The sequence below is a fragment of the Pogonomyrmex barbatus genome, unplaced genomic scaffold (genome assembly GCF_055798465.1).
Source record: "Pogonomyrmex barbatus isolate J1 unplaced genomic scaffold, ASM5579846v1 scaffold5, whole genome shotgun sequence".
NCBI classification, from domain to species: Eukaryota; Metazoa; Arthropoda; class Insecta; order Hymenoptera; family Formicidae; genus Pogonomyrmex; species Pogonomyrmex barbatus.
Genome location: NW_028297149.1, coordinates 5,038,586 through 5,065,223, shown reverse-complemented (window position 1 = coordinate 5,065,223; position 26,638 = coordinate 5,038,586). Strand labels below are relative to the sequence as shown.

Below are 26,638 nucleotides of genomic sequence, written 5' to 3'. Positions count from 1 at the left end.
GCGCTCAATAGAGAAAAAATTAGAAATAGGAATAAATATTAAATTTTAGAAATAAAAATTAAATTTAACGCACAATGAATACAAATAAGTATAAGACTTATTTCTACTTATTGTGCGTTACATTTAATTTTTATTTCGAATTTTAATTTCCAAAATTTAATATTTATTCTTGTTCCTAATATTTGCTCCATTGTGTGCAGGCCCTTAGTCAAATCCAATTATTAATATTATCAAATAAAATATATCATAAGCAGGAATAGATGCGATGAATTAATATGTAAGAGCATCTTCACTATGTGAAGTGACATCTGAATGCGAGAATTTTCCGTAAATAAATTAGTCAATTTTAAACGACTTTCTCGTTCAGTTTTTATTTATAATAAAACCTTTACATTAGTACATCAAAACAAAAAGTAAATTAAAATTTATATAAAAAGGATTTTTAATCGATGTGATTAAGGTTCTTGCATACAGGACGACGCTTGCTGCATGTCAAGAAACAACGTGTAGCCAATCAACTCATCACTTTTCTATAAAATCTACATTGATAAATTAATTTATATTTGGTATAAATGGACATAACGTGTAGTTTTCGTTGCATGGCGAACACTTTTGCATTTTGCATTAAAAACCACTAGTTTGGATGCATGCCGATTTGTAAAAAGTGTACAATTCCCTTGGCAAATTGCAACAGGGACGCGGCAATCGATAGTCTGCGCCCTCACAATGTAGGCGATGAATACATACATTTGTGCATGCAGCTTAAAATGTGCATGCGATCCGCATGCTCGTGACGTAGTATAAAAAAAAAAAATAATAAAAAATTATTATTTTATCACTTTATTATTTTATCTATCGTAAGGTACAGTAAGTATGCGAATGTTAATATTAATGTTAATTAAAATTAATTAAAATTGATCACACGTGATCGCACGACGCTTATAACCTACTCACGTTATCCGCGCACGTTGTAAGTCTCTAACGAAGAAATTTTTCTGTGTTACCTGTACTAGTGAACCTACGAAAATCCTGTGAAACTTTCTCGTAGAATTGTGATCGCGAATTCTCTCGCGAGTAAGTAGTAAATGTCTTCGCGTTACCCGAATCACGAAAGTACTCTTTTGGAGTTGTAACTAGAAGGTTGTACTTCGATGCCATGAGTACCACGTTCGAATCCCCGTGGTTCCCTTTTTTTTTCTTTTCTCTTTCTTCGTATTTTTTGTTATTGGGATATATCGCAATATATTAGCCCACAAGTTTGTTAAATATTAAAATGATAATTGTGTTAAGTAATTAATATTGTATCTCCCAATCAACCATCTGATTTAGACATAAAGACTTATTCTCTATGATTGATTAAATCTTATTTTATTTTCAAAAAAAGGGTAAACTCCTCCGAAATGTCATTCAAAAAGAGTGAACATCCAACTAGGTATTATGATGGAACATCTGGAAATTGTACGAAGATGTTCTCTCGTGATATTGATATGCAAAATGCTCTTCTTAACAATACTGATGCAGTTGGTGGTAAGCTAATTATTCTTACTATTTTGTGAAACTTTATTTTTGAAACAGTACTAATAATATTTATAACTTTTTAATTCAAGCTTCTACTTCATACCAAAGCAATATATCATTGGATACAGAGAGGAGATACAATAATGTACAGGGCAGTCAGTGTTCTAATAATATCCTAATTACAAATAATAATCAATATGAACCTACATCTGTTATTTTAAACCATGACAATTATTCAAGCGGAGATATATTACATTGTCCTCAAAATAATTTAAGAGATTTCAACAGCATTAATAAATCTAACAATGCAGAACAAGAGATAATTATAAATGAAGATAGCGCAGCAAAATGTACAACAGATACAAACAAGAGTAATATACTTAAATTTTGTAGATTAATCCCTTCACAGAACACAACATGTATACCTGAATTAACATCCGAATGTCTCAATAGCAATGCAAGTAGTATTGTTAATGCAGAAGAAGACGAAACTAATACTAGAAAAGTGAATTCTGATTGTAGGTCAATGACATATTCTCGAAAGAAATTTTTATCCTTTGCTAATAAATGCAATAGAACAGGAACATCGTCTGTGGAAACAAACAACACAAATGGTTTGACAACATTTGAAGAAAGAAACAATGGTGTGTTACATAATCCGGAAATAGATAATGTATATTTAATTATTAACGAAAATGTACCTGATGAAAATAGAAGGGATTGTCGGCAGGGAAAAATTAATGATCATATTGTATCAAGTAATTTTTCTCAAGGATTAACTAATAACACCTTGCCGACAGAAGTGCAGAATCAAAATGAAATTATAAGCGAGCAGCATTGTATTTCATCAAATGAAAGAACTGTAGCCGAAGATCAAGAAACTGATTCGGGAATGGAAATCAAAATTGAAGTAGCTGCACTACCAGCTAAACTAACGAGATCACTGCCTTCTCATTCGAATGTCGGAGATAATAGCGAGGAGAAATCGAAATTAGTTACAATTGAAAATAAATCGCCAAGTTTGGTAGAATCGTTCACAGAGGAGATGCAATCAATGAACAACACAATATGTCAAGATTCATCTATAGCAAATAAAATAAATATGAATGATGAACAAAATCAGTTACTTGTAGCACCAAAGGAGAAGAGAAAAAGAGGTAGACCTAGAAAAGTAATAGATGTTTCCACAGATGAAAGTCAATCAAAAAAATTAAGAAACGATGATATATCACAAGAGATTCCCGAGAACATTAACGAATATGTGACACGTAATAGAAGGCGTACTAATGCATTTAAGATTACCACCAGTATAAGTGATTTAAGCGATGAAAGTGATTCTGTGGAAGATCAAGTTTTTATCAGGAAACGAGGTCGACCACCTGGTTCTAGAGGCAGAGGTAGAGGTCGAGGATGTGGTCGTGGTCGTGGTCGTGGTCGTGGTCGTGGTCGTGGTCGTGGTCGAGGACGAGGACGTGGTCGAGGGACATCACAAAATTCTTTAGATACAGACTACATTCCAAGATCAACAATGAAAAACATTTCTCAATTGCAAACAAAGAAGGATAATGAAATAAACTTAAATGACACAAATGCGACAGATCATGTTGAAAATATCAAAAACGCTGCTGTATATTCAAATATTGAAGAAACTCCGAATACTGAAAAAGCTAATTGTATTGAAAAAGTAAGTTGTATTATATTTTAAAACTTATGCTATTATGACATATCGCAATTATAACATGAAGAATTCATATAAAATGCTTTATTTATAGATAAAATTGGTAACTTGCGCTAAATGCAACCAAGAATTACCGAAAAAACAATGGTCTTCGCATAATTTACATCAGCATAATGACATGGCTTGGCAAAAAGATAAAGAAGCATTGGTAATAATATATAAATTTGTTGAGGCGATATCCAAACTTCTTCAAAATAAATTGAAAGTGACAAGAGCAAAAAAGTCATAAGCCGGAGCTTCTTGCTGAGATGTGTATTTGTTTAAAATTATTTTTGATCAGACATTTTAACTTGATTCCAACTCGACAGCAATGCAATACTTATTATATATTTTTACAACTGGTTTGATAATAACGCTAAAGATTCTATTTTTTTGGTCATAAAAAAACATCTCAATACATTGTTCTTTGTTTAATGTACTTTGATAAATTCTAATTTTTTCTTTAAATAAGATCTCAGTATTATCATATATGCAGTATTATCATACTGCTTATAAAATTATTTTTGCACATGTCATTGTTCTGTTTGATGTTTGTATGTATTCATAGATCACTGAAGATGACCTAAATCAAATCGAAATGTCTGATAAAAAATAATTTTAAATAAATACACATCTCAGCAAGAGTCTCCGACTTATAGCTTTTTTACTCCTGTCACTTTCAATAATATATAAATTCAATAGCATTATAAATTTTTGCAGTGCATAAAAGTTTATATAAACAATAAATTTGCGTTTGCTTATAGGACTTTGGAAATGACGAAAAATTGTTAAAGAGAATATTGACTGCTGCTCTTAAAAAGAAAAAGAAATATTTAACTTGTGAAGAATGTGGTACTATGAAACGAAGTGTCGTTGGTTTTATATCGCATATGCAATTTTGTGGAAAATCAGAAGAAGTAAGAAGCAATAAAATTTGCTACATAATATATATTATATAGATACATATCGCCACAAATTTTTATTTATTTATAGGAAAGAAAATCATTAATGGTGACATGTCCTATTTGTCAAGCAGTTATGATGCCTTCCTCTGTAGATGTACATGAACGTTTCCACAGGCAATCAGAACAGAATAAAGATAAAGAAGTAAATATGGATATTGAAAAAACTAAACGGAAAGCAGCAGAGAGGCAAGTATAAAATCTTATTTACAAGTTACTTAAATTATATTTGTTGATACAGTTATTTATACATTAAAATTACATTAAAATTAGCAGATATCTTTTTAACAAATTCTGTGCAATATTATAAGATGAAAACTTTTATATAAAAATGTCGAGGTTGTAATAATTTTTAAAGAATCATTTAAGAGAAGCATTTAAAGTTGACTAATAAATTCTTGAAAACTTTGCGCATTCAAACATGATATATTTTCATCTTAACTGTTTCATAGAATTTATCAGAGTGAAAGGTCATCTAGTAATTTTGGAACACCTGTGTATATGTATATTTATTTATTTTATAATTACAGAGCGGTGCCAAAGATACAGCAACTTTCTAAATCTTTAAAAGAGCCAAATCTATGCACGGTAAAAAATATAAATTCTTATTTTTTTATATTTATATATTAAAATTTGTTATATTTATTATAAAAACTTATTATAATATATATATTAATACAATGATTATATGTTTAGAACAATATCGTACAAAGGTTCAATCTTAACAGAAAAATTCCAAATGTTTGGAAAGTCAAATGGAAAAAAGAAATAGATTCACAGGGTACTGCATCTTGCAAGCAAGCAGGATGTAATTTCACGAGCACCTCTTATGAAATTATTTGCGAGCATTATTATCAATGTGATTTTACTCCACAAGAGGTATATTGTATTTTATAATATTTTATAATTTTGTTATATAAATAATTTATAGATTGACAAAATGTTTTAACACGAGTAATATATATGACAAGCTTATTTGGTCAAAGAAGAAAATAAAAAAGCTCAAATTCGAATTCTGATTAAGATGATTTTCATAATAAGATATGTACAAAAGGGAGAGAGAGAATTTAATCGATATTATTAAGTTCGAGAGATCATGAAAAATACATAATTCTAGCTTTAACTTATATGTATATACTGTATATTATACTGTATATTATAGCTAACTATATTGCAAGTTTGTTAGTAATGGCACGTAATTGATATGTGATAGAAACAAGGCTTATTAAATTTTATAAATATATATAAAGAAAGATAAAAATTACTAGACATCAAGATCCAGCAATGATTGAAATATCCCGTCTTGAATTCTTTTAATGTTTTTTGACTATTTATTATCGATTAGGTTCATTTTTAATATGATAAATAGTCAAAAACAAATAATCTATCTAGTTGTTATATATATTTATGTTTTTGGTTTAACATTTAGCTTAATGATCCAGCTCTTAAATCTTTTAATATATCCTATTAATTTTAATCTATTGAATCTATATAAATTATTTTTTATTTATGATTTTATAGTTTATATTTTTAAAAATGATTAATGTTTTAAATATTTCTTTCTTCTTTTTTTAGAATTTTCTGTGTAAAATTTGCAAGTTTTCTGCGGATTCTAAAGATAAGATTGCAGCTCATATAACAGAAGTTCATCTTGTCGAGGATTTTGAGAAACATTCTGATTATGAGGTAGAAGAAGATGAATATTCGTCAGACGAAAGTATTTTTGAATGTAACGTGAAACGAAAGTTTAGTAGTAGTCGTCGTTTATTGAAAACTAATTCTGATAATACAGGTACGCTGAACTATACTATAACAAAATAGTATAAATTATTATGTGATATAATAAACAGTATAACAATTATTACACACAGACACATACAAATATTTTTTCAGATATTTTTTTAGCACGCGCGCGCGCGTGTATATGCGATACGCGCACGCGCTTAAGATATGAAATACTATATTAGTATACTATAATATATTATAGTATAGTATACTAACTAGTATGCTATAGTATACTAGTATGCTATAGTATACTAGTCGTATAGTATATTACTATAGTATACTAATATAGTATATTATTATTTTACTAATATAATATTTTTGTAAAAAATTTTAGCAGTCAACAAAATCTTAGAAGCCATTTGCCCAGAGACAATCAAGCCAAGGCCACAATCAAACAAAGCTTTTGAACCCGCTATTGATTGGACTTTAAATTTGTATGTATAATTAATTTACTAATGTACATGCTACAATATTAATAAAATTAAAATATGATTTTAAATTTACTATATAATTTAATCTATTTTCTGTTTCAATAATTATATACATAATTACACACAAATTAATAATGTTGATATTTAAAATATTTTATTCATAATTTGATTACAGCGAGCTAAGACATTATGAACTTGCATTATTCAATGACGATGCACCAAATTGTTTTACATTATTGGAAAATAACGACGCTGCAAAATATTTCCCAGAATTAACAGTTTCGATGTCCTTCAAATGTACAAAAAACAAGAATTCATCGGAAAGTTTTGATAATGATGATTGGAAACACATGAACAGATTTGAGGGCGATATTTATGAAGGTATTTTATGAAATTACGCTATACAAATTATGATATATTAAAATATATTTAGCGCAAAGGTCTCTTCAAATACTTAAATCTGACTAATAATGTTTTTTCAGATGTACCAACATTTTTTGTCGGTGGTCCTGTATGGGCATTAGCATGGTTGCCTATTCCATCACCGATGTATAAGAAAAATCCAACGCAATATATCGCAATTAGCACGCATCCCACAATGGAAAGCTCATATAGCATAGGATATTCATATACAAAACCAAACATTATACAAATATGGGATGTTGGATCTTTAAACCATGAGTAAGTTTGCGCAAACATATGTGCAATAAATTAAGTTCAATTAATTTTAATTAGAATTTTAATTATTGAAACAAACTTAAGAAACTGCTGTAATTTTATTGCATTACATTTACTGTAATTTATAATATTGAAATGTATATTGTTTTCAGTGATAATAACGAATATAGATCGCCCACTTTGGCTTACGCGATTGTGCATAATTATGGTACAGTTTGGTGTTTTGAATGGTGTCCATCAGGATGCTATCAAGACATTGATCTTGACAATTATAAAATAGAAGATAATAAACTTAAGCGAATGGGATTACTTGCGGCAGCATGTTCGGATGGATGTGTATATATTTATTCGCTACCGTTTCCAGACGAACTTAAATTCGAAAAAACCGAATCTACCTCGTGAGTCATATTATAATTTTGATTGTGCGTTAATTTTTTTTTATGCGTGATTCAAAAAATTTTTATATAATTTTCATCAAAAGATGGCCCGTTTATAAAACTGATCCAATAATGACACTGGTCGTCAACATTCCTTTATATGACAATAATGCACAAAACTGGCAGTGCTCCAAGATATCATGGACGAAGGAGCATAAGCATGAGTAATATCCACAATCTAATTTTTATTTCATAAGTTTCATGCATATTGTAGAATTAATGTAAGAGCACATTGTAGAATTACTGTAATGTTTGTAGAATTAATGTAAATATTTTTTTAGATTTCTTGCGGCAGGTCTTACGAACGGTCATGTCGCAATATGGCATCTTCCCACTGTCTCGCCTCTGTTACTTAAGACACAGGGAAATACGAAGGTTATAAACGCGTGCCAAGATTTCTTCGCGCATTATAATGCAGTTACCAGTAAGTAATATTTATTTCATCCCTGGATAAATCATCATTATTGTCGTCATCAATGACAACCCAAGTCGGGCCCAAAGTCCATCTCTTTCGCTTGCGTATACCTGTGGTATGTACTCGGATTGTACACAAGTATACGATACCTACAATTTAAACACCGAATCCGAACGGCTTGGTTGAGAGAGATGTTTCCGTAGCGAAGATACTCTTGGTAGTTTATCAGACTGCCGAAGAGGAAACGAACATATAAAAACATTCTTGGTTTTGTCGAGACGCTAATTCGGGACCTTTGGTATAGTAGACCAGTGCGCTGTCTGCTATATCATCCTCGCGCTCACTTTATCCTATCATAGAACATCATATCATGGATATCATATAAAAATACAGAAATTTTAAGGTAAAACCATATTTTCTTGTTTCTTTATACAGTGTTGGCATTTATACCATACGCGAACCATCAATTTCTTGCTTCTGGCAGCATGGATGGATATAAATTTTGGGACTTGCTCGAAGGTTCAGGTGTACCACAGAGCTGGATAAAAAAAGGCATAATAGTAAATGGCGCTTGGATGACAAATTGGCCGTGTGCAGTTGTTACCTTCGATGATGCACATGGGTAAAATTTTTGTCGTATCTAAAAGTGATAATAATTAATAACAATCACATTTATTTTTGATGTGATTATTCTTTCAGATATCAATGTACGCATACTTGCATAATACCAACAAGAGACCTCGGATATAGATATTGTCCAATTTTAGCAACTAATTCGACGACTTATGTAAGAATATTATCGCCTAGTTGCCTCTTTCAGACAATAAGTAATTGTATAGTCTTCTAAATGACATTCAATTTTTTAGGGTATCGCTATTTCCGATTATGCTAACAGTATTGCACATGGCACTTTAGCTGGAGAGGTAATGACTATTTTTCCTCATCATATATTGAAAAAGGAAAAATTATTGCCCAAGAAAAGACAGGTAAGAAATCGAATCTTCTTACATCGCTATGTAATTAGACATTTGTATATAAGCTTGTTATATGTATCTTTATGACTTGTAGTTAAATTCTTTTATTGAGACGGTGGATTTCTTAAAAGAAGAGCAACATACACCCGATCAGGATGATGAAAACGATTCGACAGAATATAATTATATGCCAGAAACCTATGACGAATGCAAAGATCGTTTTGGTATCGTTTTCCATGATAATTTAAAGGTAAATTATCATTTCTCATGATATCTTATTTTTTGTAACATCTTATTATTGATTGATATCAATTGATCGATATAATTGATCAATCGATTTTCTGTTTTTTGGACAGGATTTACAGAAAGATATCACTAAAGATAAGCCGGATACTCTGAATAATACTAAATTGAGGTCCGTTCAAGTTGAACAATATCCATTTGCCTCTGCGAACAGGGTACGTTAATACAAATTTACTCCTACTTTTACTTTTTTTTATGAAATACTTAAAACATATATACATGTAAAAAAAATATGTAATATATATATATATATATATATATATATATATATATATATATATATTACACATGTTAATACATTTCAAAAATTAATTTTTTTTTATTCGCTTGTGAAAGCAAATGTAACTGAAATCGAAACATTAATACAAGATAATATTATTTTTTTTAGATGGCTTGGAATCCAAACGCATGGAGTTATCTATGGCTTGCAGTGGGTTACCAAAATGGTTTAGTGAGATTATTAAATTTGAGTTCCATGTCTACACCCGACCGATTGAACGCTTTGTTACCAACGCACGTAAAATCTGTATTTGGCAAGAAAAATCAATCCGACGACAATTAAGAATTTCGCTCTTTGTACATAAAAAACTTGTACATAGATATTTGAAATAAATTTTTATATTATAGCAATCAAATGAATTTTTCCCGGTCCTCTCTCTCTCTCTCTCTCTCTCTCTCTCTCTCTCTCTCGCGTTGTAACGAGATCTTACTCCCTTACTCATTTACATCAATATAAATTAACTTCGATTTCGATTCAATTTATAATTTTATTTTTTTTTAATCCATAGAATTATATAAAAATAAAAAGTGAATTTAACCGAGAAAATTAAAATTAATCCATATTGATAGAAATAAGGATCTCTCACTGTTTCCGCTATTTCAGGTCTATCGTCCGGCCCTGAAATACACGTCTACATTCATACAAATTGTGACGTAGCGGCGAGGCGTAGCGAAAAAAAAGAATGCTGGTTAGCGAGCGGAATACAGTGTGAGATCGGAGCCCAATGGATAAAGAGCTATCACACCGACAAGTTTCTCTTATCGCTTTCCCTCGAAATCTCTAAGCTTCGCTGATAATACTTCCGACCGGAAGTATTCGCGATCTCGCGCCGAATCGCTACCAATCGGATAGTCCTTGTGATAGCAGTAAGTGTGAAATTTCATTTATTTTAAAGAAAAACTTACGTTACTCTCACGTAATGTTGCTCGATTATGTTGGATTTTCGTGCGCACGCTGTATCTCATTTCCGAAAAAGAACCCACCTTTGAGAAATAAACATTCAAGATGTACTCTTCTCCGTTTGCTTTATTTACGCGCTCAGTAATAAAATAAAATGTGCAAAAACTGTTTGAAACTTGTCGGTATTTTAGTATAATAATTTAGTATAATAATAAGTAGATTATATGTATTAGAGTTTTATAACTATAAAAATTTGTAAAAATACGATTGTAATTGCAAGAACGTAATAAGTATTGCATTGTTAATTTGATAATAACTAAAAAAAAAAACTTTATTCAATTAAAATTGATACGTCAAGCCATTCTTTATAATGAATTTTATGAAAAAGGAAGAATGAACTCTTTGAAAATTATCTAGAAAAAAAAATCTTTTCATCTTGAAAATAATAAAATGATAAAGATATATAAAAATATGTTACTAAATAAATGTAAATTTAAAAATGTCTGTGATGCAGTCAAAAATTAAAATAAGCCAGCAATTCGATTTCGAGATCGAGTATTTTTTGATACAATGCGAATAAGTCTCAACAATTGAAAAAGGAAAATTGATTTGTACCTATAACAATTAGTTTTTCTTTTTTTTTTGCATGCAGATGAGTTTCAATCCCTTGAGATGGAAAACGAGAACGATTTTGCACAGTATTCTAGGCGTATTGCTTCTTTACACGCTATTTGTTTATAAGAAGAAACATCAAGTGATATTCGAAGGCACCATAAATAACTCGGATCCCAAACTCGTGTGGGAATTCGTAGCTGATTTTAGCAACATGAAAAAACTGAATCCAACGATGTAAGTAATTAGAATTAAATTAGAAAAGAAACAAAAACTTGAAGATGACAATAGAAATGATCAATTTCATTATTGTTATTAATAAAAAGAAAAAAGAAAGAAGGAGCAATAAAGGAGAGAGGGGAGGGAGGGAGAGAGAGAGAGAGAGAGAGAGAGAGAGAGAGAGAGAGAGAGAGAGAGAGAGAGAGAGAGAGAGAGAACACCCTGACTGGATTTTATAAAATGTACATATACACGTATACATACATTTATCTATAGCCTATATCATGGTGTATACTATAAAAAATGCGCTTTGCGGAACCCAGCCACTATTTTGATCTCTTCGAAATAGAAAGAAATAATAAAACAGAACAGATCATTTTAATTTCGAAAACGTGAAATCACACATGTTGCGTAGTTTCTGGAATTTTATTCCTTCGATTAATCCGTCTTAAATTCATGTCGCAGTGAGGATTTTAGCGTGATCGACGAAGGCGGGAATTACGATCATTGGAAATACTCGGTGCGATACACGGAGCATTTAAGTCATCTGCCGATGATCCGTAATGTAGCGCACGGGCACTATGCCGTCAAGCCGGATGACAATGGCTACGTCATCAGTTCCAGGCATTTGACTTGCTTCTTCTCCAATTTCGGTTGTTGTAAGTGGATACCGCTAGCGATCTATCTCGTACAAATCGATAACGCAGTCAATTTGACTTTGTCTTCATATAAGATAATAGTTAGCAGTTAATCGCAAACCTGATTATTTTAAACATTTTTAGAAACGTTCAAAAAAGGAAAAAAGATTATAAATACATGAAAACAAATTTTTATAATTTATTGGAAAAGTATTTAATGCAAATAATACACTTCTAATGTGATAAATTTCTAAATTTTTTTTTGCAGTTTGATCAATAAACTATTAGAAATAAATAGTATTTTTTCGCAAATAACATTAAAAAGGATCGATCTAAAAATGTTTCAAAAAAAAAAAATATTACAACGTTCGAAGTAACGCTGAGAGTAATAGTGTTTTCGATTGCAGTGGATTTTGATCCAATTTGATGCCGTCACTTTCTGCACTCGTTTTTATTTCTATTTTCTTTTTTCTAACGCTCACGCATCCTATGTGCATCTTACTTTAAGTGCAGGAAGTATATTATAACAGTATAACCCGAATTAAAACCCATTACAATCGAAAACTCTATAAGTATTTTACAAGTATATTGGAATTTATTTGCATAGTTTCGAATTCTCTATGATTACTCCAAAAAATAAAAACAGTACTTTTTTAGTAGATTTGAATCAAATGAATTTTCATAAATACTTTATTAGAAATTTTATATCCCTTCAATTCGAATTGCACTGTTATAATATATATTTAATATATTTAATAATTATAAATATTTTAACGATTATCAATCGTTAAAATTAAATATAATAAAAATTTAATTAAAAGTGTAAACTAAAAATTACTTACAAGCTTTACATTTTACATTTTTTAAATTCTAACAATTTTATTTTTCAAGTTCGAGTACTACTCGAGTACTACTAAAAGATTCGATTTTTTACAATAGAAATTATTTCGAATTCTGTGCAGGTATTCATTTTGTAAAATTCAAGATTAACTAGACCGATTCGATTTCGCAAATACAACGTATGAAATATTATTTTTTACAAATTTCAATCGAAAATGAAACTTGATTTTTAGAATTGATTTGGAGTTTGAAGTCCCGCTTACCGAGATTGCCTATTAATACTATCGATTGTTTGAACATATTCTCGGCTTACTGCAATGAATTGTTTACACAATTCGATTCCGACTTAGCTCCGTAGACTTTTCTCTTCACATTGAAACGAATATCAATCGGGCTGTTTTCTTTTCAGTGGAGTCTATTTCGCAATTCAGATTCGATGCGGACGGTATGAAGGACACAAAATGTATCGAAACCGTGCAATACGAATGCCCGATCGCATTTTCGCCGCTGTGTCGCAGAGAAGTCATGTATCAACGACAAGAAATTCTGAAGAGGCTGAAATTGGAGTTTGCTGTCACTAACAGGAAGGAAAATTAAAAACATTACTGCGCACGAAATGTTATGCATGTTACTTACAGTTTATGGAATTCTCTTTTTTTAATAAAATAATGCGTTATTTTTAATTGTATAATACGGAATTTTATATAATTAATAATTTTATAGTTTAAGTCAGTAAAAATTTCGATGCTGTGTGGGGACAGAATCACGTATCCATTGCGAAGATACTAAAAAATTATATTCGGAGATTTATATAAATTAAAGATTAAAGTGTTATTATTATAAAAATATATTTTGAAATAATATTTATTACATATTATTTTTACATAAATGTTTATGTATAATTTGTAGAAGATGAACAAGAAAAACAAAATAATAATGTTCAGTTTTAAATTTTGCAATTGACAATTTTTAAATTTAATCGGGTAATAAAAATTTAATTAGGTAATAAGGACTAACTGAATTAGCTGCATAAAGTGCATATACGTATGTATTTTTTTGTACATAATACATGATACATAGTATATGTTATAGATAAATATGCATTTTATGCTAAAATTAGTCAGACGTAATGAGATCGACTCCTCACAAAATTACAAATAAATTCCTGTTTAGAATTTTAATGCAAATCAAGATTGTCTGAAATGGACTTTATTTTTACGGCATGGTGTACGGACACCTAGACGGATACCTTTTCTCGAGTGCAATTCGTTGTTTGTAGCAATAATCCATTACCAACGTCTAAGCGTGAAATCTCCGGTGACGAGCGACGTGTAAAAAAAAATAGAAGAAAGGTAGAGAGAGAGAGAGAAAGATAGATACGCATACAAAGAAAGAGAATATGGTAGCGAAAGGATCAACAGTTTATCGAAAACATTGCGGAACGTGAGGGCTCAGTGTGCGAGTGAGGAAGAGAAACCCCGTGCGTTCGACGAGATTTTTATACTCCCATTTGCGATTGAAGCGCGAAACACATCCATCTTATTCGCACGTGTATTTTGTCCCGACGACCGAGAGCATGTCCAACAAATTCGACACGTAAGTGTGGAGCGTCCTCGATTCTCGGTTCTCGCAAGCAGTTGCGCTCCTGCGAGTGAGGTTAGGTCGCACGCCAGCGTTTGGCTACGCGACGCAGCCGGAGGGGGGTCGTGAATGAATGTCCCCATCTGTCACGTCGCAGGAACATCCCCAGTCGAGTAGAAGATCTCAACTGTTGATCCTTAGGCGCGTAACGTAGTGTCATTCGTAGTGTCAGTTTACGCGCGAGTGACTGAAGTCGCGTCTTCCATATGATCACCACGTTTTGACAACTGGCACGAATGTTCAAGAGCGCTATGAACATCCTTAATTTTGTGCTCCGAACATATGGAGCTGTGAAATGCGATCCCTGACGATCGAGTTCTCCGCTCGACATTTGAGGAAACTTGGACTCTCTAAGTTATGCATCTTACAGAAGGAACAAAAAGTTATTTTCAACCAAGAAAAGAATGTCTTGGTATTCCTTAATTGTGTACTGAAGCATGGGTTTCCATATACTGAGATTTAATTTTCTATTCCGAATTCCTTATTCTTTATTTTTTATTTCTTTTATGTTTTAAGTTCTTATTTTCAACCAATGAATATGGTTTCCTATATCGAAATTTAATTTTCTTTATAATTTCTTTCATAGCCATATAGCATACTTTCCAAGAAATATCTTGGAAATGTTCTGAATATCCTTACTGGGATGTGCTTTTATTTAAAGAATGTCTTCTGGGTATCTTTAGAATCATCCTTTGAACGTCTATGTTGAATGGTTATTTCTACCAGTATAAATTAATTTTAATCTCGATTTTATTTATTTTTTAATTTTTTCTAATTTTAGAATTGGGAAAAGACAAGTAAGTTAATCAAAATCAAAGTTAATTTATGTTGATAGAAATGGATTAATCTAATCAATTTATTGTCAGTGATTTGTTAACACGAATAGAATTATTAATTAAATTGATTCTGACGAAAAGATTAGATTAGAGATGATGAATTATATAGTGGAAAGTTTTTTCCAAATAATTTTACCGATTGAGCTGATTGGGGTTTGATCAAAGTCATTCTGATGTTCATTTTTATCAATATAAATTAATTTTAATCTCTAGTTTAATTTACTAATTCTTAGAATTAAAAAATATACAAATTAACTGAGATTAGTTAATTAATATTGATAGAAATGAGTATTGTTAGTGTATAATTAATATTTAATATGAAGTTAGATATTTGTTTAATGTATGATTTATGACAGGACTTATAGATTGAAAGCTACAGAGGATAGTGGAGATGAAGAGTCTCAGTCAAAGGATAATCAAAAAATAGAGAAGAGTTCATTAGTGAGTAGAACAGAGACCTCTATCATCAATGATTAAATTTCATTGATTGATATGAAATTTGTGATATTAATTTACAGCCTCCAATAGAGATAAGTCCAAACGAACACAAATTACAATACGCTTATGCGCTATGGTACAGCCGGCGTAGTCCTGGCAAACAGACAAGCATACAGAGTTACGATCAGAATTTAAAACTGGTCGGTAGATTCGCAAGCGTAGAACAATTCTGGGGTCTTTACAGTCATTTAGTACGACCATCAGATCTCACAACACATACAGACTTCCATCTTTTTAAAGTTGGTATAAAGCCCATGTGGGAGGTGAGCACAATTCTGTTTTGTTTACATATTCAAATATATACATATTATATATTAGACTTATCTATTTCATTTTTCTCATAGGACGAAGCAAATCAAAAAGGTGGCAAATGGATAGTGAGATTACGAAAGGGTTTAGTATCTAGATGTTGGGAAAATCTTATATTGGCAATTTTAGGTGAGCAATTTATGGTAGGAGAAGAAATATGTGGCGCTGTTGTATCTATACGATTTCAGGTGGGCAAGACTTCGATACTTTTGTCCTCATGCTAGATACAAAAAGTTTTTATTAAATTTGTTACTTTAATAGGAGGACATAATATGTGTGTGGAACAAGACAGCATCGGATGTAGCGACGACAGCGAGAATTAGAGATACTTTAAGAAGAGTATTACATCTTCCAGCTAGTGCCTCCATGGAATATAAAACCCACAATGAGAGTTTAAAAAACGTACATCGACTTTAAAATTGTATAATTTTGAGAACAAGACATATTACGACATTTAACAGGCATTGTCAGACTTACAGGTAATGTAAACACAGTTTGAAATCATTTCAATCCAAAGTTAAAGAGAAATCTGTTTCTCCCTCTGATTTAATCAAATTATATTTTTTGAAAATACAATCGATTCCTACTTTCCAGGAGATTACACATCTGACGGAAAGTATTTTGTACTTCCCAAGAGATTATACATCTGACGAAAAAAGTTGGAAAATATCCATTCGATGATACTTTATTCACAAGTGTCTGTGTTGTAACTTATGTAAATAATGAATATATATTGATAATAAATAAAAATATCCTTATTTCCAATATGTTTAATATGAGAAAAGAATTTGTGATTATTTTATTCTGTAAGTCTAATATTTCTGTTCAATTCTGCGAAAACACAAGATTTTCTAAATATTGTTTCTTTTAAAGTTAATTTTATATTTTATGCAATATGCATGAAATCAAAAGATACAAATTTGTTTTATTTCTTGATCTCAAGTATCTTATGTAAATAAGCTTAATGAGATTGTTTTTATTACAATTTTTATTTATTACGGATTAATTTCATTGTTATGCAATAGTTTGACTTGTATACAAGTTGTGAGAGAAAAAAAAATAGAGAATTGCATATTGTTGCAGATGTTTTTAATTATTACAATCCAATCCACTTTTATATACAGGAAGACTTATCTAGCTGTACATGAGATCATGGCAATCAGAATATATAAAATGTGTCATTATACAAACGGTGAAATATATCACTAAAATTTTGTATATACAATATAAAGATGCAAAATTAGATACGCTAAGCGAAGCGAACATGACAGCATGTATATATTAAGTTATTACATAATATATTAACTATACATTATGTTATAGTTATGTTATTTATAAAGAACATTATGTTATAAAGAACATATACAATTTATCTTCAATATTTGTACAGAAATATGTAGTTTAAATAATAAAATTACATTATTTTTCCAGTAGGCCCTGGAAATGTCAGTTCACGAACCAAAATATTTCTTATCATTTCAAGACTGCCCCGCTCCAAAATAGGACTATTATGATATATAAATAATTATATTATGAATTTGATAAGCATTTATATAACAAATACAGATATATTTATGATATATAATTATAATACGTATTTATAAAATTATAATATAATTATTTAAAAAAGTAAATATCAGTATTCAATTGATACAATATTAAAGTTCCATTATAGACTAGAATTGAATATACTTCATAAGAAAGGAGGCCCAAGTCTTATATTAATTGCGCTTTTATCTTATGTTATACTATCCTGTTATCCTATAAAGTTATCTTTCGTATAAAAATCAATTATAGCCCTAAAACGATATTTGCCACCATACCTACAAAATAAAAATATTGTAATAATACATGCTTATATATATATGTATGCTTATATAGAACATACCATAATTGATGGTACAATTGGATCAAGATTGATTCTACATGAAAAAATAAATTGAAAATATAGAATACGATCAATGAGGTTTCACTTTTGAGAAAGAATATCTTTGAATATTCATCTGCTATACAAGTACTTACTTATGTCTATTTGCTAGACGATATATCAACAAAATTCTTCTTTGTCGCTTTCCGTTTATTATCTAATGTATTTGATTATCACGTCGATTATAAGATACAAAAGAATCAAATTCTGTGAACATCCGTTTTGCTTGTAAAATAATTTTACTTGAAAAATATTGACGATTAGGATATCGGATTCGATGTTAAACAGCTGCTTTAATAGTATTACTATAATATGTACTCAGCACAAGGATCATAGCTGTATACTCTTGATTGATGTATATTGATAAATAAGAATGACAGAACAAAACAAACTAGCAGAAACTGATATAAAATCTTGTTACCGGCGATGTTTATAAATTCAAATGTATATAAAGACAGAGCACACAGCAAGGTCAACTGAAGCCAAAGTGTAGTTAAGTGCTCGCACATCAGAATATTCAAAGTTGTTTTTCAATAACAAAGTATTATACGATTCTATATTGTAAAAGGTTCTATATATTTTTAATTTATTTTTCACACAAAATCAGGCCTGTCTTTCTCCTTCGGTTGTACTATCAATTATGAAATGTCCTGTGTGTAATCGCTTACATACCTGATGCTTACCTAGTACAAATGAGAATATTAATTTAAAATTCACAGAGAGATGAAGATAATCGGGCAATCTATGATTTTTTTCGCCTTCAGTGGGTAAAAGCAATCCAATTATGCATACAATTCCTGTGATAAGTGCTACGTAATTTGTACCTCCTAGAATTTTGATTTATAGTTGATTTATAGTAGATTTATAGTAGTAATACGTTAGTAATACGTTAAAATATTCTTCGCCATAATTGTTTTACTACTGTACTTTAAACATCGCATTTGCAAATCATTGCAATAAGAAAATACAAAATTAATTTACTTTTTTTATTATAGTATGTTTCACTTTTTTCTTTATATAAAGCAGATTTCATGATTGATTCAAAAAGACTAAATTTAAAACAGTCCTTTAAATATTTACTTACTATCTATCGTTTTATTTCGGCTTATAAGCGCATAAGATTCTTGTTGCCTATTTTCATTTATCGGAAGTTGTTGAAACACATCTGGATCTGGCGTTGCTCTTCCAGCTGTATCCATCACTCCAGCGAGAAGTTTGGCTTCTACGTCTCTCTTACCAATTACCTAACGAAATTTGTAAAGTTTAAATTTTCCCAACAAAAGCAACGCATTTCTTGTAACGCCGTTATCATTACAATTACATCTTTTTTAATAATGGATTACCGATGGCGTTACTTTTTTTCTTTTGTAACTGTAATGATAACATAATTACATTTTTTCAGCAAAGATAATAAATTTAATAATTACTTTTTTATATTATTGTTGTCTAAGATTTATAATTTTAATGTGAAATTGATATATTCTAGAAAAGTAATAGGCATAATCATCGATAAATTGATATTTTATAAATTGATATGCCTATTACTTTTCTTATTTTTTTTATTGCAACTTTTCATAGTATAATGCTCAATCTCAGAAGCGAGACAAATCTAAGATCTTTAGAAATTTTTAACATATATAATTTTTTGCGCTCAGTTTATTATTTAAAGGTATATTATTATTATTATTACTGTAAAATACTATTCTCAATATATAATTCTAAAAAATATATAAATATATAATATATTTACACTGAGAAAAATATCTTGTTGAAAATGGACAAATCAGAAGATTTAAGAAACAGAAAATTCTGGTTTGTCTATTTTTAACTAGAATTGCAATTAATCCAACCAAATATTTTCCTCAGTGTATAGTTAGAATATACATATAAAATTTATCTTTTACATGTATATATATATATATATTCATGTCTACTTCTCTCCTTCCTCTTCTACATAAGCTTAGTGTCTGTTCTACCTCACTCTCATATATCTGTAGTATATACACAGATAATGTATAGACATATAGAGCTTTAATGCCGGTTCCAAACAGCAAACTTTTTGAGGAAGTTTCTATGGGTAAGAATATTCTTATGCGGTAAGGATACTCTCATACTGACGATTTGTCTGACCTAGAGAAAATACGAGCATATGAAAATATTTTGGTTCTGTCGAGAATCGGACCCGGAATCTCTATCACAGTAGATCAATACTGTCCACTATGCCACACTCGCTCTCATATATTCATGTATTTTTTTAATAATTATATATATTAAAAATAGTAGTATTTTATAATAATAATCGTTAGCAGTAAATAAAATATAGGATATCATCAAAAACTTCTATCTTTCCTCTTCTTCTGATCTTAAACTAATTTCAATTCTGGAATCAACTGTCTTACGTTATAAGATATCTATAAAGTAAGAAAAAGTAATAAACATGAATATCAATACACATCAATTTCAAATCCAAAACTACAAATCTTAGACAGCATTGTTTTATGTATATAAACATCTCCAAAAAGATATTTCTATCATGATGTAATATTACATCAATCTCTCTAAAATTAATAAAGAAAATTTATATTTGTAATTTAATAAAAAAATTAATAAAGAATATAATTTTGATATAATAAATTTATGTTTTGTGCTTAAACTATGTAACCTTTATAGTTCTTTCATTAAAAACAAAATTTTGAAATCATTCAAATTTAAAATATGATATATATCCTCTCAAGCTATATTTGTATTTAGTAAAAATAAAAATAAAAAGTATTTGACAATATTTATAAATATATTAAAAATTAAAACTTTCATCTGCATTAAACATTTGAAAATTTTTAAATTTTTTGTGGCTTTTCAATATTTGGTTTCCATTAATATTCTAATAAAAGCATTTACAAGTGTACATTTTTTATATTTCTAACTAGTTTAGCAAATCTAAAAATTAATATAATAATAATTTATTTCTTGAGTAATGCTAACAAGTTACTTTTTAAGGTCAGTAACAAATAATACGTTACTTTTTAAAAAGTAACTTCTCTAATTTTGAATTTTTTTCTAGAAAAAATGAATATTTTTTTATTGCTTATGTGTTACAAATGTTACCTGTTTAGTAGGATACTCTTGCATATGTATCCTAAATTTGTCAATCACATTGCAGTTATTTGCCAATAATGCTGTATGTCGAACCACAATATCAACGCAAGAACTAGCCTTTATTACACCTTCTGGATCAACCACCTGATATTTATATGGTGCAGTACATAGAACTAAAACATTAGAATTTTATCAAATAAAAATCAAAGATTTGTTTTTCTTATTGAAAGAAGATGAGTGTTTGTGATATTTACCTCTAAATTTTACAGGAAATTCATATGGGTTATACAAAGTTAACACTTGCTTGTGAGTGGATTGATCGTCTAAATAAAACGTAATGCTTTGTGGAAACACAAAGATTGGTAACTTCCGTGGTGTTGATATCATCGATGTCATTGTGTTTTCTTGATTTTAAGCTACCCATACACCTGCAAAATGCAATACTATTATTTTTATGCATATAATCATCTGTCACTTACTTATATTATTTATCATCCTGCATCTCTTTTCAAGTCACATATGTTATTATCTGAATCGCTGAATCGCTGAATTTATCCTCGATTTACAATAGATATAATAATCTTCATGCTTTAAGCTATTTTCGGCAAAAAGCGTTTCTTAAGTTGCTTTAGATCACAATTCCTGATCCTTAAAAGATGGTCAGATCCTAACTATAAAATTTAGAATTTAACAACATAGAAAACATCTTTTGTCGAAAATTATTTACTTTACGACATAAGGCTCAAAGCTTATTGTATCAATTTGTATACCAAAAGTTAAGAAATTTCAAAGTTTTATAACCTAGTGTACATAAGAATTACGTCACAAAAGAAATGGCAGAATCATATGAAAAAACATACTCAATTTCCGTGATCATAAAATCAATGAAAATTTATAATAAATCTTTGAATTTTCGCGACCCCTCCTTTGAACAGCGTAACGACATCGGCTGACTTAGCTGTGCCTGGCTGATTGTCAAATTGAGGAGGTTTATGCTCTGCGCACCAGTGTTGCTATTAGAGCCGCTTTCTCGCGCATGCGTATTATGACCAATAGTCATATTTAGGGCTGTAACATAGGGTGCGTTCCTTTATTTACTCCGAATACTATCAGTACTACGAATAGCGTTTCGATATAGAGAGTAGTGCACTCCGAAAGTACTGCCTTGAATTGTATGACGTCATTGATTTGACGTATTTCCTGTTGCGGCTACTGCAATCAGCGAGGTAAAGCAGTTAGAACACAAAGATGGCTGCTTCCATGGAGACTGAAATAACCTTGATTGATGCTAAAGAAAATAAAGTATAATATGAAATAATATAATATAATAAAATTATTATATTATATAATATCATAATAATTATGAAATTATTTATTATTAATAATTATTTTTTTATTATTGTTATTAATATTAATATTATTAATTTATTATTATTATTATTATATATATATATATATATATATATAATATTTAATATATATATTATATTTAATACATATAATAAAATTATATTTTTTTTAATTATATATGCCAGCCATTTTCAGTTGGAGCTTGAAAACATACTGCAACTGCATTCCGTTTTATAATCTTGAAGCAGTTAAGTGCACGAAACTAAAACGAACCGATAGCCACAATACACTTCCATTACGTCATAGCATGAGCACTTGGAGTGAATAAAAGAACGCACCCATGACATACGTATATAATAGGCGTTAAAATTTTGGCGAGTTCCATGCTAGGATGAGATAAGTTAAGTAAAGTAAGTATTTAAATATTATTAATTAATTAAATATTATTAAAATATTATTATTAATTAATTAATATTATTAATTAATAACTATTATTTAAAAAGTAGAATATCAATATTACAATTAATATTGCATATTTATGATTACTTACATATTTATGATTGTAGATACAATATTCTATCATTCTAAGCAAAAGTTGGATTAACGTCGCTGTATAAACGTAGTAATTGATAAGGTTATAAACTTACAATAAAATATAGTAAAGTGAAAAATAATAGAAGAGGAGAAATAAAAAAAAAATAAAGCCTATGCAATGTTAGAATATTTGTATATAATTATTTTCCACACAGCACCGAAAAATTTCGGAAAGCTTTCAGAAAACTCAATGAAATATGAAACCTTTCAAAAAAATATTTAGACATATTTCAGACATATTTCAGATACATAATATGTCCGTTTTGTAATTTCAGAAATATTTCTGAAATATTTTGATAATAAATTTTTGATATGTCAGAAATATTTTAGTTATAACTTCCTCACATAGTGCCGAAGTATGTTAGAAAGTTTGCAGAAATCGTTCAATTAAAATTGAAACCTTTCAAAAAAATATTTCAGGCATGTTTCACATTTATGTTATGTCCGCTTTTTGAAAGCTTTCTGAATGTTTTCTGAAATCTTTTGTGTTTATATGTCTTTTGTGAGTATATTATTTCTGTTAAGTTTCTTTAAAATATACAGGATTGGAAACAATTCTGGATCTTTGAAAAGACATGATTTTGATTATATAATTATGTCTTTATAATATTCTAAGATAATTTTTCCTCTTACAAAATTTTGTCCGGAGTTTAGTTTTTGAATTACAAAAGAAATAATCTTGTTATCACAGGACGAATACAAGAGATAAACAGCAATGTAACTTTTCTTCAGACATATATCGTTAAAATACGAAGCGGTTGTCAACTATTACGTCTGACGGTGAGTTGTGCAGTCACTGCTTAGCTCATGTATCCATCCTGTGATAAGAAAACTATTTCTTGTTATAATTCAAAAATTAGCTTTTGAATAAAGTCTTGTAAAAAAAAATGTCATCTAAAAATCTAATCAGAATTATGTCTTTTTAAAGACCCAGGGATGTTTCCAATTCCATCGTCCTGTATATTTCACACAAACGTAATCTTAAAATAATATACTTATGTAGCACAGAAAGTTTCAGAAGGCTTTCAGAAAGCTTTTAAAAATACTTAAATTTATCTAAAAGCTTTTTGAAAGTTTCTAATTATACTAAATAGATAAATATGCACAGAGACATACGAGTACACGATGTCCAATAAGAGAATAGCTTTTCAATGGAGAATTGAATTCTCTATTAAAAAGCTGTTCTTAACAATTACATCAATATAATGTCTCTGAAATTTTTGTTATACTGCACAAAAAGTTTCAAAAAGTTTTCAGATATCTTTTAAAAATATTTTAACCTTTTGAAAGTTTTCTGAAATCTTTTATTGTGTATGGTATTTTATATTTTATTTTAGAGATCAAATAAAAAATATTTCTATTAAATGTAACATGTTAGGGACATTACAATATTAGCTGTCACATATTTCAATATAATATTTTTGAAATTTTTTAATGATATATGTTTTAAACATTACGTACGAAATATTTCTATAAAACGTTTCAAAATATTTCTGAAATATTTCAATAATAAAAGTAAAAAATAATTTCAACAAAATATTAGGCGTACAAAAAAGTTCTGAGCTTTTTTTTGTAAAATTCAATCTTTATTTAAAAACAAACAAAAAAATATTAATCAGCGAAATATTCCCTGTTTGTATCAACGACCTTTTGCCATCTTTCGGGTAGCTTGCAAATTCCTTGACGATAGAAGCTCACCGGCTTCGAAGTGATAAAGTCATCAATGCATTTTCGTATCTCTTTAAATCTCACGAAATGTGTATCAGCCAAATGATGCTGCAGCAACCGGAATAGGTAATAATCGGAAGGCGCCATGTCTGGGCTACGTCGCATGTGAGAGAAGTTCCCAGCCTAACGCAAAGATAGGTCCTGAGTCGTTTTCGCAACATGTAGTCGAGCATTGTCATGAAGCAAGATCACTTTACGACCTTGGCCAGTAAATAGCCTCTTTTCTTCTAATGCATCGCTCAAATTGGTCAATTGTTGTTGGTAGCGGTCTGCCGTGATTGTTTCACCCGGTTATAACAACTCGTAATACAACACACTTTTCCAATCCCACCAGGTACAGAGCAAAACCTTCTTGGCGTGGATATTGGGCTTTGGCGTCGATGTCGAAGGTTAACCAGGGTCAACCCATTTTCTACGTTTAGGGTTATCATAAAGAATCCACTTTTCATCGCCTGTAATGATTTTGTGCAGAAAATCTTTTTTCCGGAACTTTGAAAGCAAAGTGAGTGCAGTGTCACGCCGACAATTTTTGTTGTCTTCGGACAATTCATGCGGAACCCATCTGCCTTCCTTCTGAACTTTTCCTATCGTATGTAAACGTATGTAAACGGAAATGGTTTGCTGCGTAACGCCAAGCTGTTCTGCAAGCTCCTTTTCAGTTTGCGCAGAGATTATATCCAGCAGTGCTTGCAATTCGTCCGTTTCAATCTTTTGAGGGCATTCAGCACGCGGTTCATCTTCAAGACTGAAATCTCCTTGGCAAAATTTTTGATACCATCTTTTACATGTAATATGACTTATAGCGTTCTCTCCATATGCAGCACAAATCATTGCAGTGGCTTCAGCAGCATTTTTCTTCAGATGAAACGCGAAGTGGAAAATCGAATATGCTCTTTTGTTATTGCCATCGTGAACACTACTGATTTTTGAGGTTATGTACATCAAACGCCAAATCGTATGGCATTTTAGAAGGCCAAATGTCAACGCTTTAAAACCGCAAAAGGGCAGGAAGATATATAAAATTTAAATTGTTATTTCGGTTGTATGAAATCTAAAGCTCAGAACTTTTTTGTACACCTAATATTTCCCAAACATTTCTGAAATATTTCTATGTTACATTTCAATATTAACTTCTGATTTTATCTTTCCGAAAGATTTTTGAGAGATGTTGTGCTGTATGGGTTTGCATCCACTTGTTTATAATTTAAGTAATATATGAAAAGATATTGATAAATTACATGTGAAACTGATATTAATTACAATTACAATTATTATTATTATTATTATCATTAAATTATTAATAAATAAATATAATTAATAATAATAATAACAATAATGTAATTGTAATAATATATAGTATTATAACACATATATTATTACTGCTGCTGCTGCTACTATTATTATTATTATTATTCCTATTATTGATATCAATTACAATTATTACAATCATTATATCTGACTTACATATCATTTGTAAGTAGAATCTAATCTATAGCTATTTATTTATTTATTTTAATATCCTTAGATAATATTGATAATAAATTGTTTTTAATTAAAATATTTTATTGTAATATTGCATTTGTTGCGTGTTCTTCTTAATATTCGATATATGTTTAAACTAAGTTTATGATGTTTATATATTCAAATTATAAAATTATACTGTACTTCCGTACTACTATTCGGAGCCGCTTCGGAATGTTGCTATTGATCGCTATGTCTAGTTATGTTGTCATTATGGCTTATTGAGGGATTCGATATCCCTCGATATCTTAACGACAAAATTCGGTACTTTATCAATACTTTTAATGATATTTATCGTTACGTTAAATTACAGAATACCATTTTTTATATAGTGTCATTAAAACTGCGTAACAATATCCGTAGCTAGTGAAACTATCGTTAAGAAGTTATAAAATAGGCCTACAGAGCCCTAAATCATTATCCTTATTT

General features: G+C 29.7%; 4 protein-coding genes across 10 annotated transcripts; 3 read left to right on the top strand and 1 right to left on the bottom strand.

Moving 5' to 3' along the window:
* Positions 1-713: 713 nt before the first annotated feature.
* LOC105426436 (uncharacterized) lies at positions 714-9,855 on the top strand. Of its 5 annotated transcripts, none has more exons than XM_089081377.1 (21): positions 714-867; positions 1,385-1,527; positions 1,608-3,202; positions 3,291-3,404; positions 4,000-4,152; positions 4,229-4,386; positions 4,728-4,785; positions 4,894-5,076; positions 5,773-5,989; positions 6,317-6,416; positions 6,589-6,794; positions 6,896-7,094; positions 7,244-7,489; positions 7,573-7,692; positions 7,810-7,952; positions 8,379-8,565; positions 8,643-8,730; positions 8,810-8,929; positions 9,012-9,167; positions 9,274-9,375; positions 9,609-9,855. In XM_089081377.1, exons 2-21 carry the CDS (start codon positions 1,401-1,403, stop codon positions 9,780-9,782), a joined length of 4,446 nt encoding a protein of 1,481 aa, XP_088937503.1. In that variant the 5' UTR covers positions 714-867; positions 1,385-1,400; the 3' UTR covers positions 9,783-9,855. The 5 variants fall into 5 exon arrangements, with proteins under 5 accessions (XP_088937503.1, XP_088937504.1, XP_088937502.1 ...); XM_089081378.1 differs by having other exon boundaries at positions 716-970; XM_089081376.1 differs by having other exon boundaries at positions 716-1,074.
* Positions 9,856-10,164: 309 nt separating this feature from the next.
* On the top strand, positions 10,165-13,400 carry LOC105426462 (uncharacterized). The gene is made up of 4 exons (XM_011637706.3): positions 10,165-10,366; positions 11,053-11,249; positions 11,697-11,890; positions 13,119-13,400. Exons 2-4 carry the CDS (start codon positions 11,053-11,055, stop codon positions 13,304-13,306), a joined length of 579 nt encoding a protein of 192 aa, XP_011636008.2. The 5' UTR covers positions 10,165-10,366; the 3' UTR covers positions 13,307-13,400.
* A 640-nt stretch (positions 13,401-14,040) lies between these two features.
* Positions 14,041-16,780, top strand: LOC105426471 (eukaryotic translation initiation factor 4E type 2). Of its 2 annotated transcripts, none has more exons than XM_011637732.3 (6): positions 14,041-14,305; positions 15,543-15,627; positions 15,705-15,947; positions 16,029-16,181; positions 16,255-16,472; positions 16,588-16,780. In XM_011637732.3, exons 1-5 carry the CDS (start codon positions 14,286-14,288, stop codon positions 16,408-16,410), a joined length of 657 nt encoding a protein of 218 aa, XP_011636034.1. In that variant the 5' UTR covers positions 14,041-14,285; the 3' UTR covers positions 16,411-16,472; positions 16,588-16,780. The 2 variants fall into 2 exon arrangements, with proteins under 2 accessions (XP_011636034.1, XP_011636043.1); XM_011637741.3 differs by lacking the exon at positions 14,041-14,305 and adding an exon at positions 14,325-14,762.
* A 285-nt stretch (positions 16,781-17,065) lies between these two features.
* Positions 17,066-22,149, bottom strand: LOC105426498 (motile sperm domain-containing protein 1). 2 transcript variants are annotated; one of them, XM_011637753.3, is made up of 6 exons: positions 21,877-22,149; positions 21,271-21,444; positions 21,026-21,189; positions 19,005-19,164; positions 18,593-18,747; positions 17,066-17,816 (listed from the first exon to the last, which is right to left on the bottom strand). In XM_011637753.3, exons 2-6 carry the CDS (start codon positions 21,410-21,412, stop codon positions 17,793-17,795), a joined length of 645 nt encoding a protein of 214 aa, XP_011636055.2. In that variant the 5' UTR covers positions 21,413-21,444; positions 21,877-22,149; the 3' UTR covers positions 17,066-17,792. The 2 variants fall into 2 exon arrangements, with proteins under 2 accessions (XP_011636055.2, XP_011636064.2); XM_011637762.3 differs by having other exon boundaries at positions 18,604-18,747; positions 21,877-22,144.
* Positions 22,150-26,638: the final 4,489 nt, after the last annotated feature.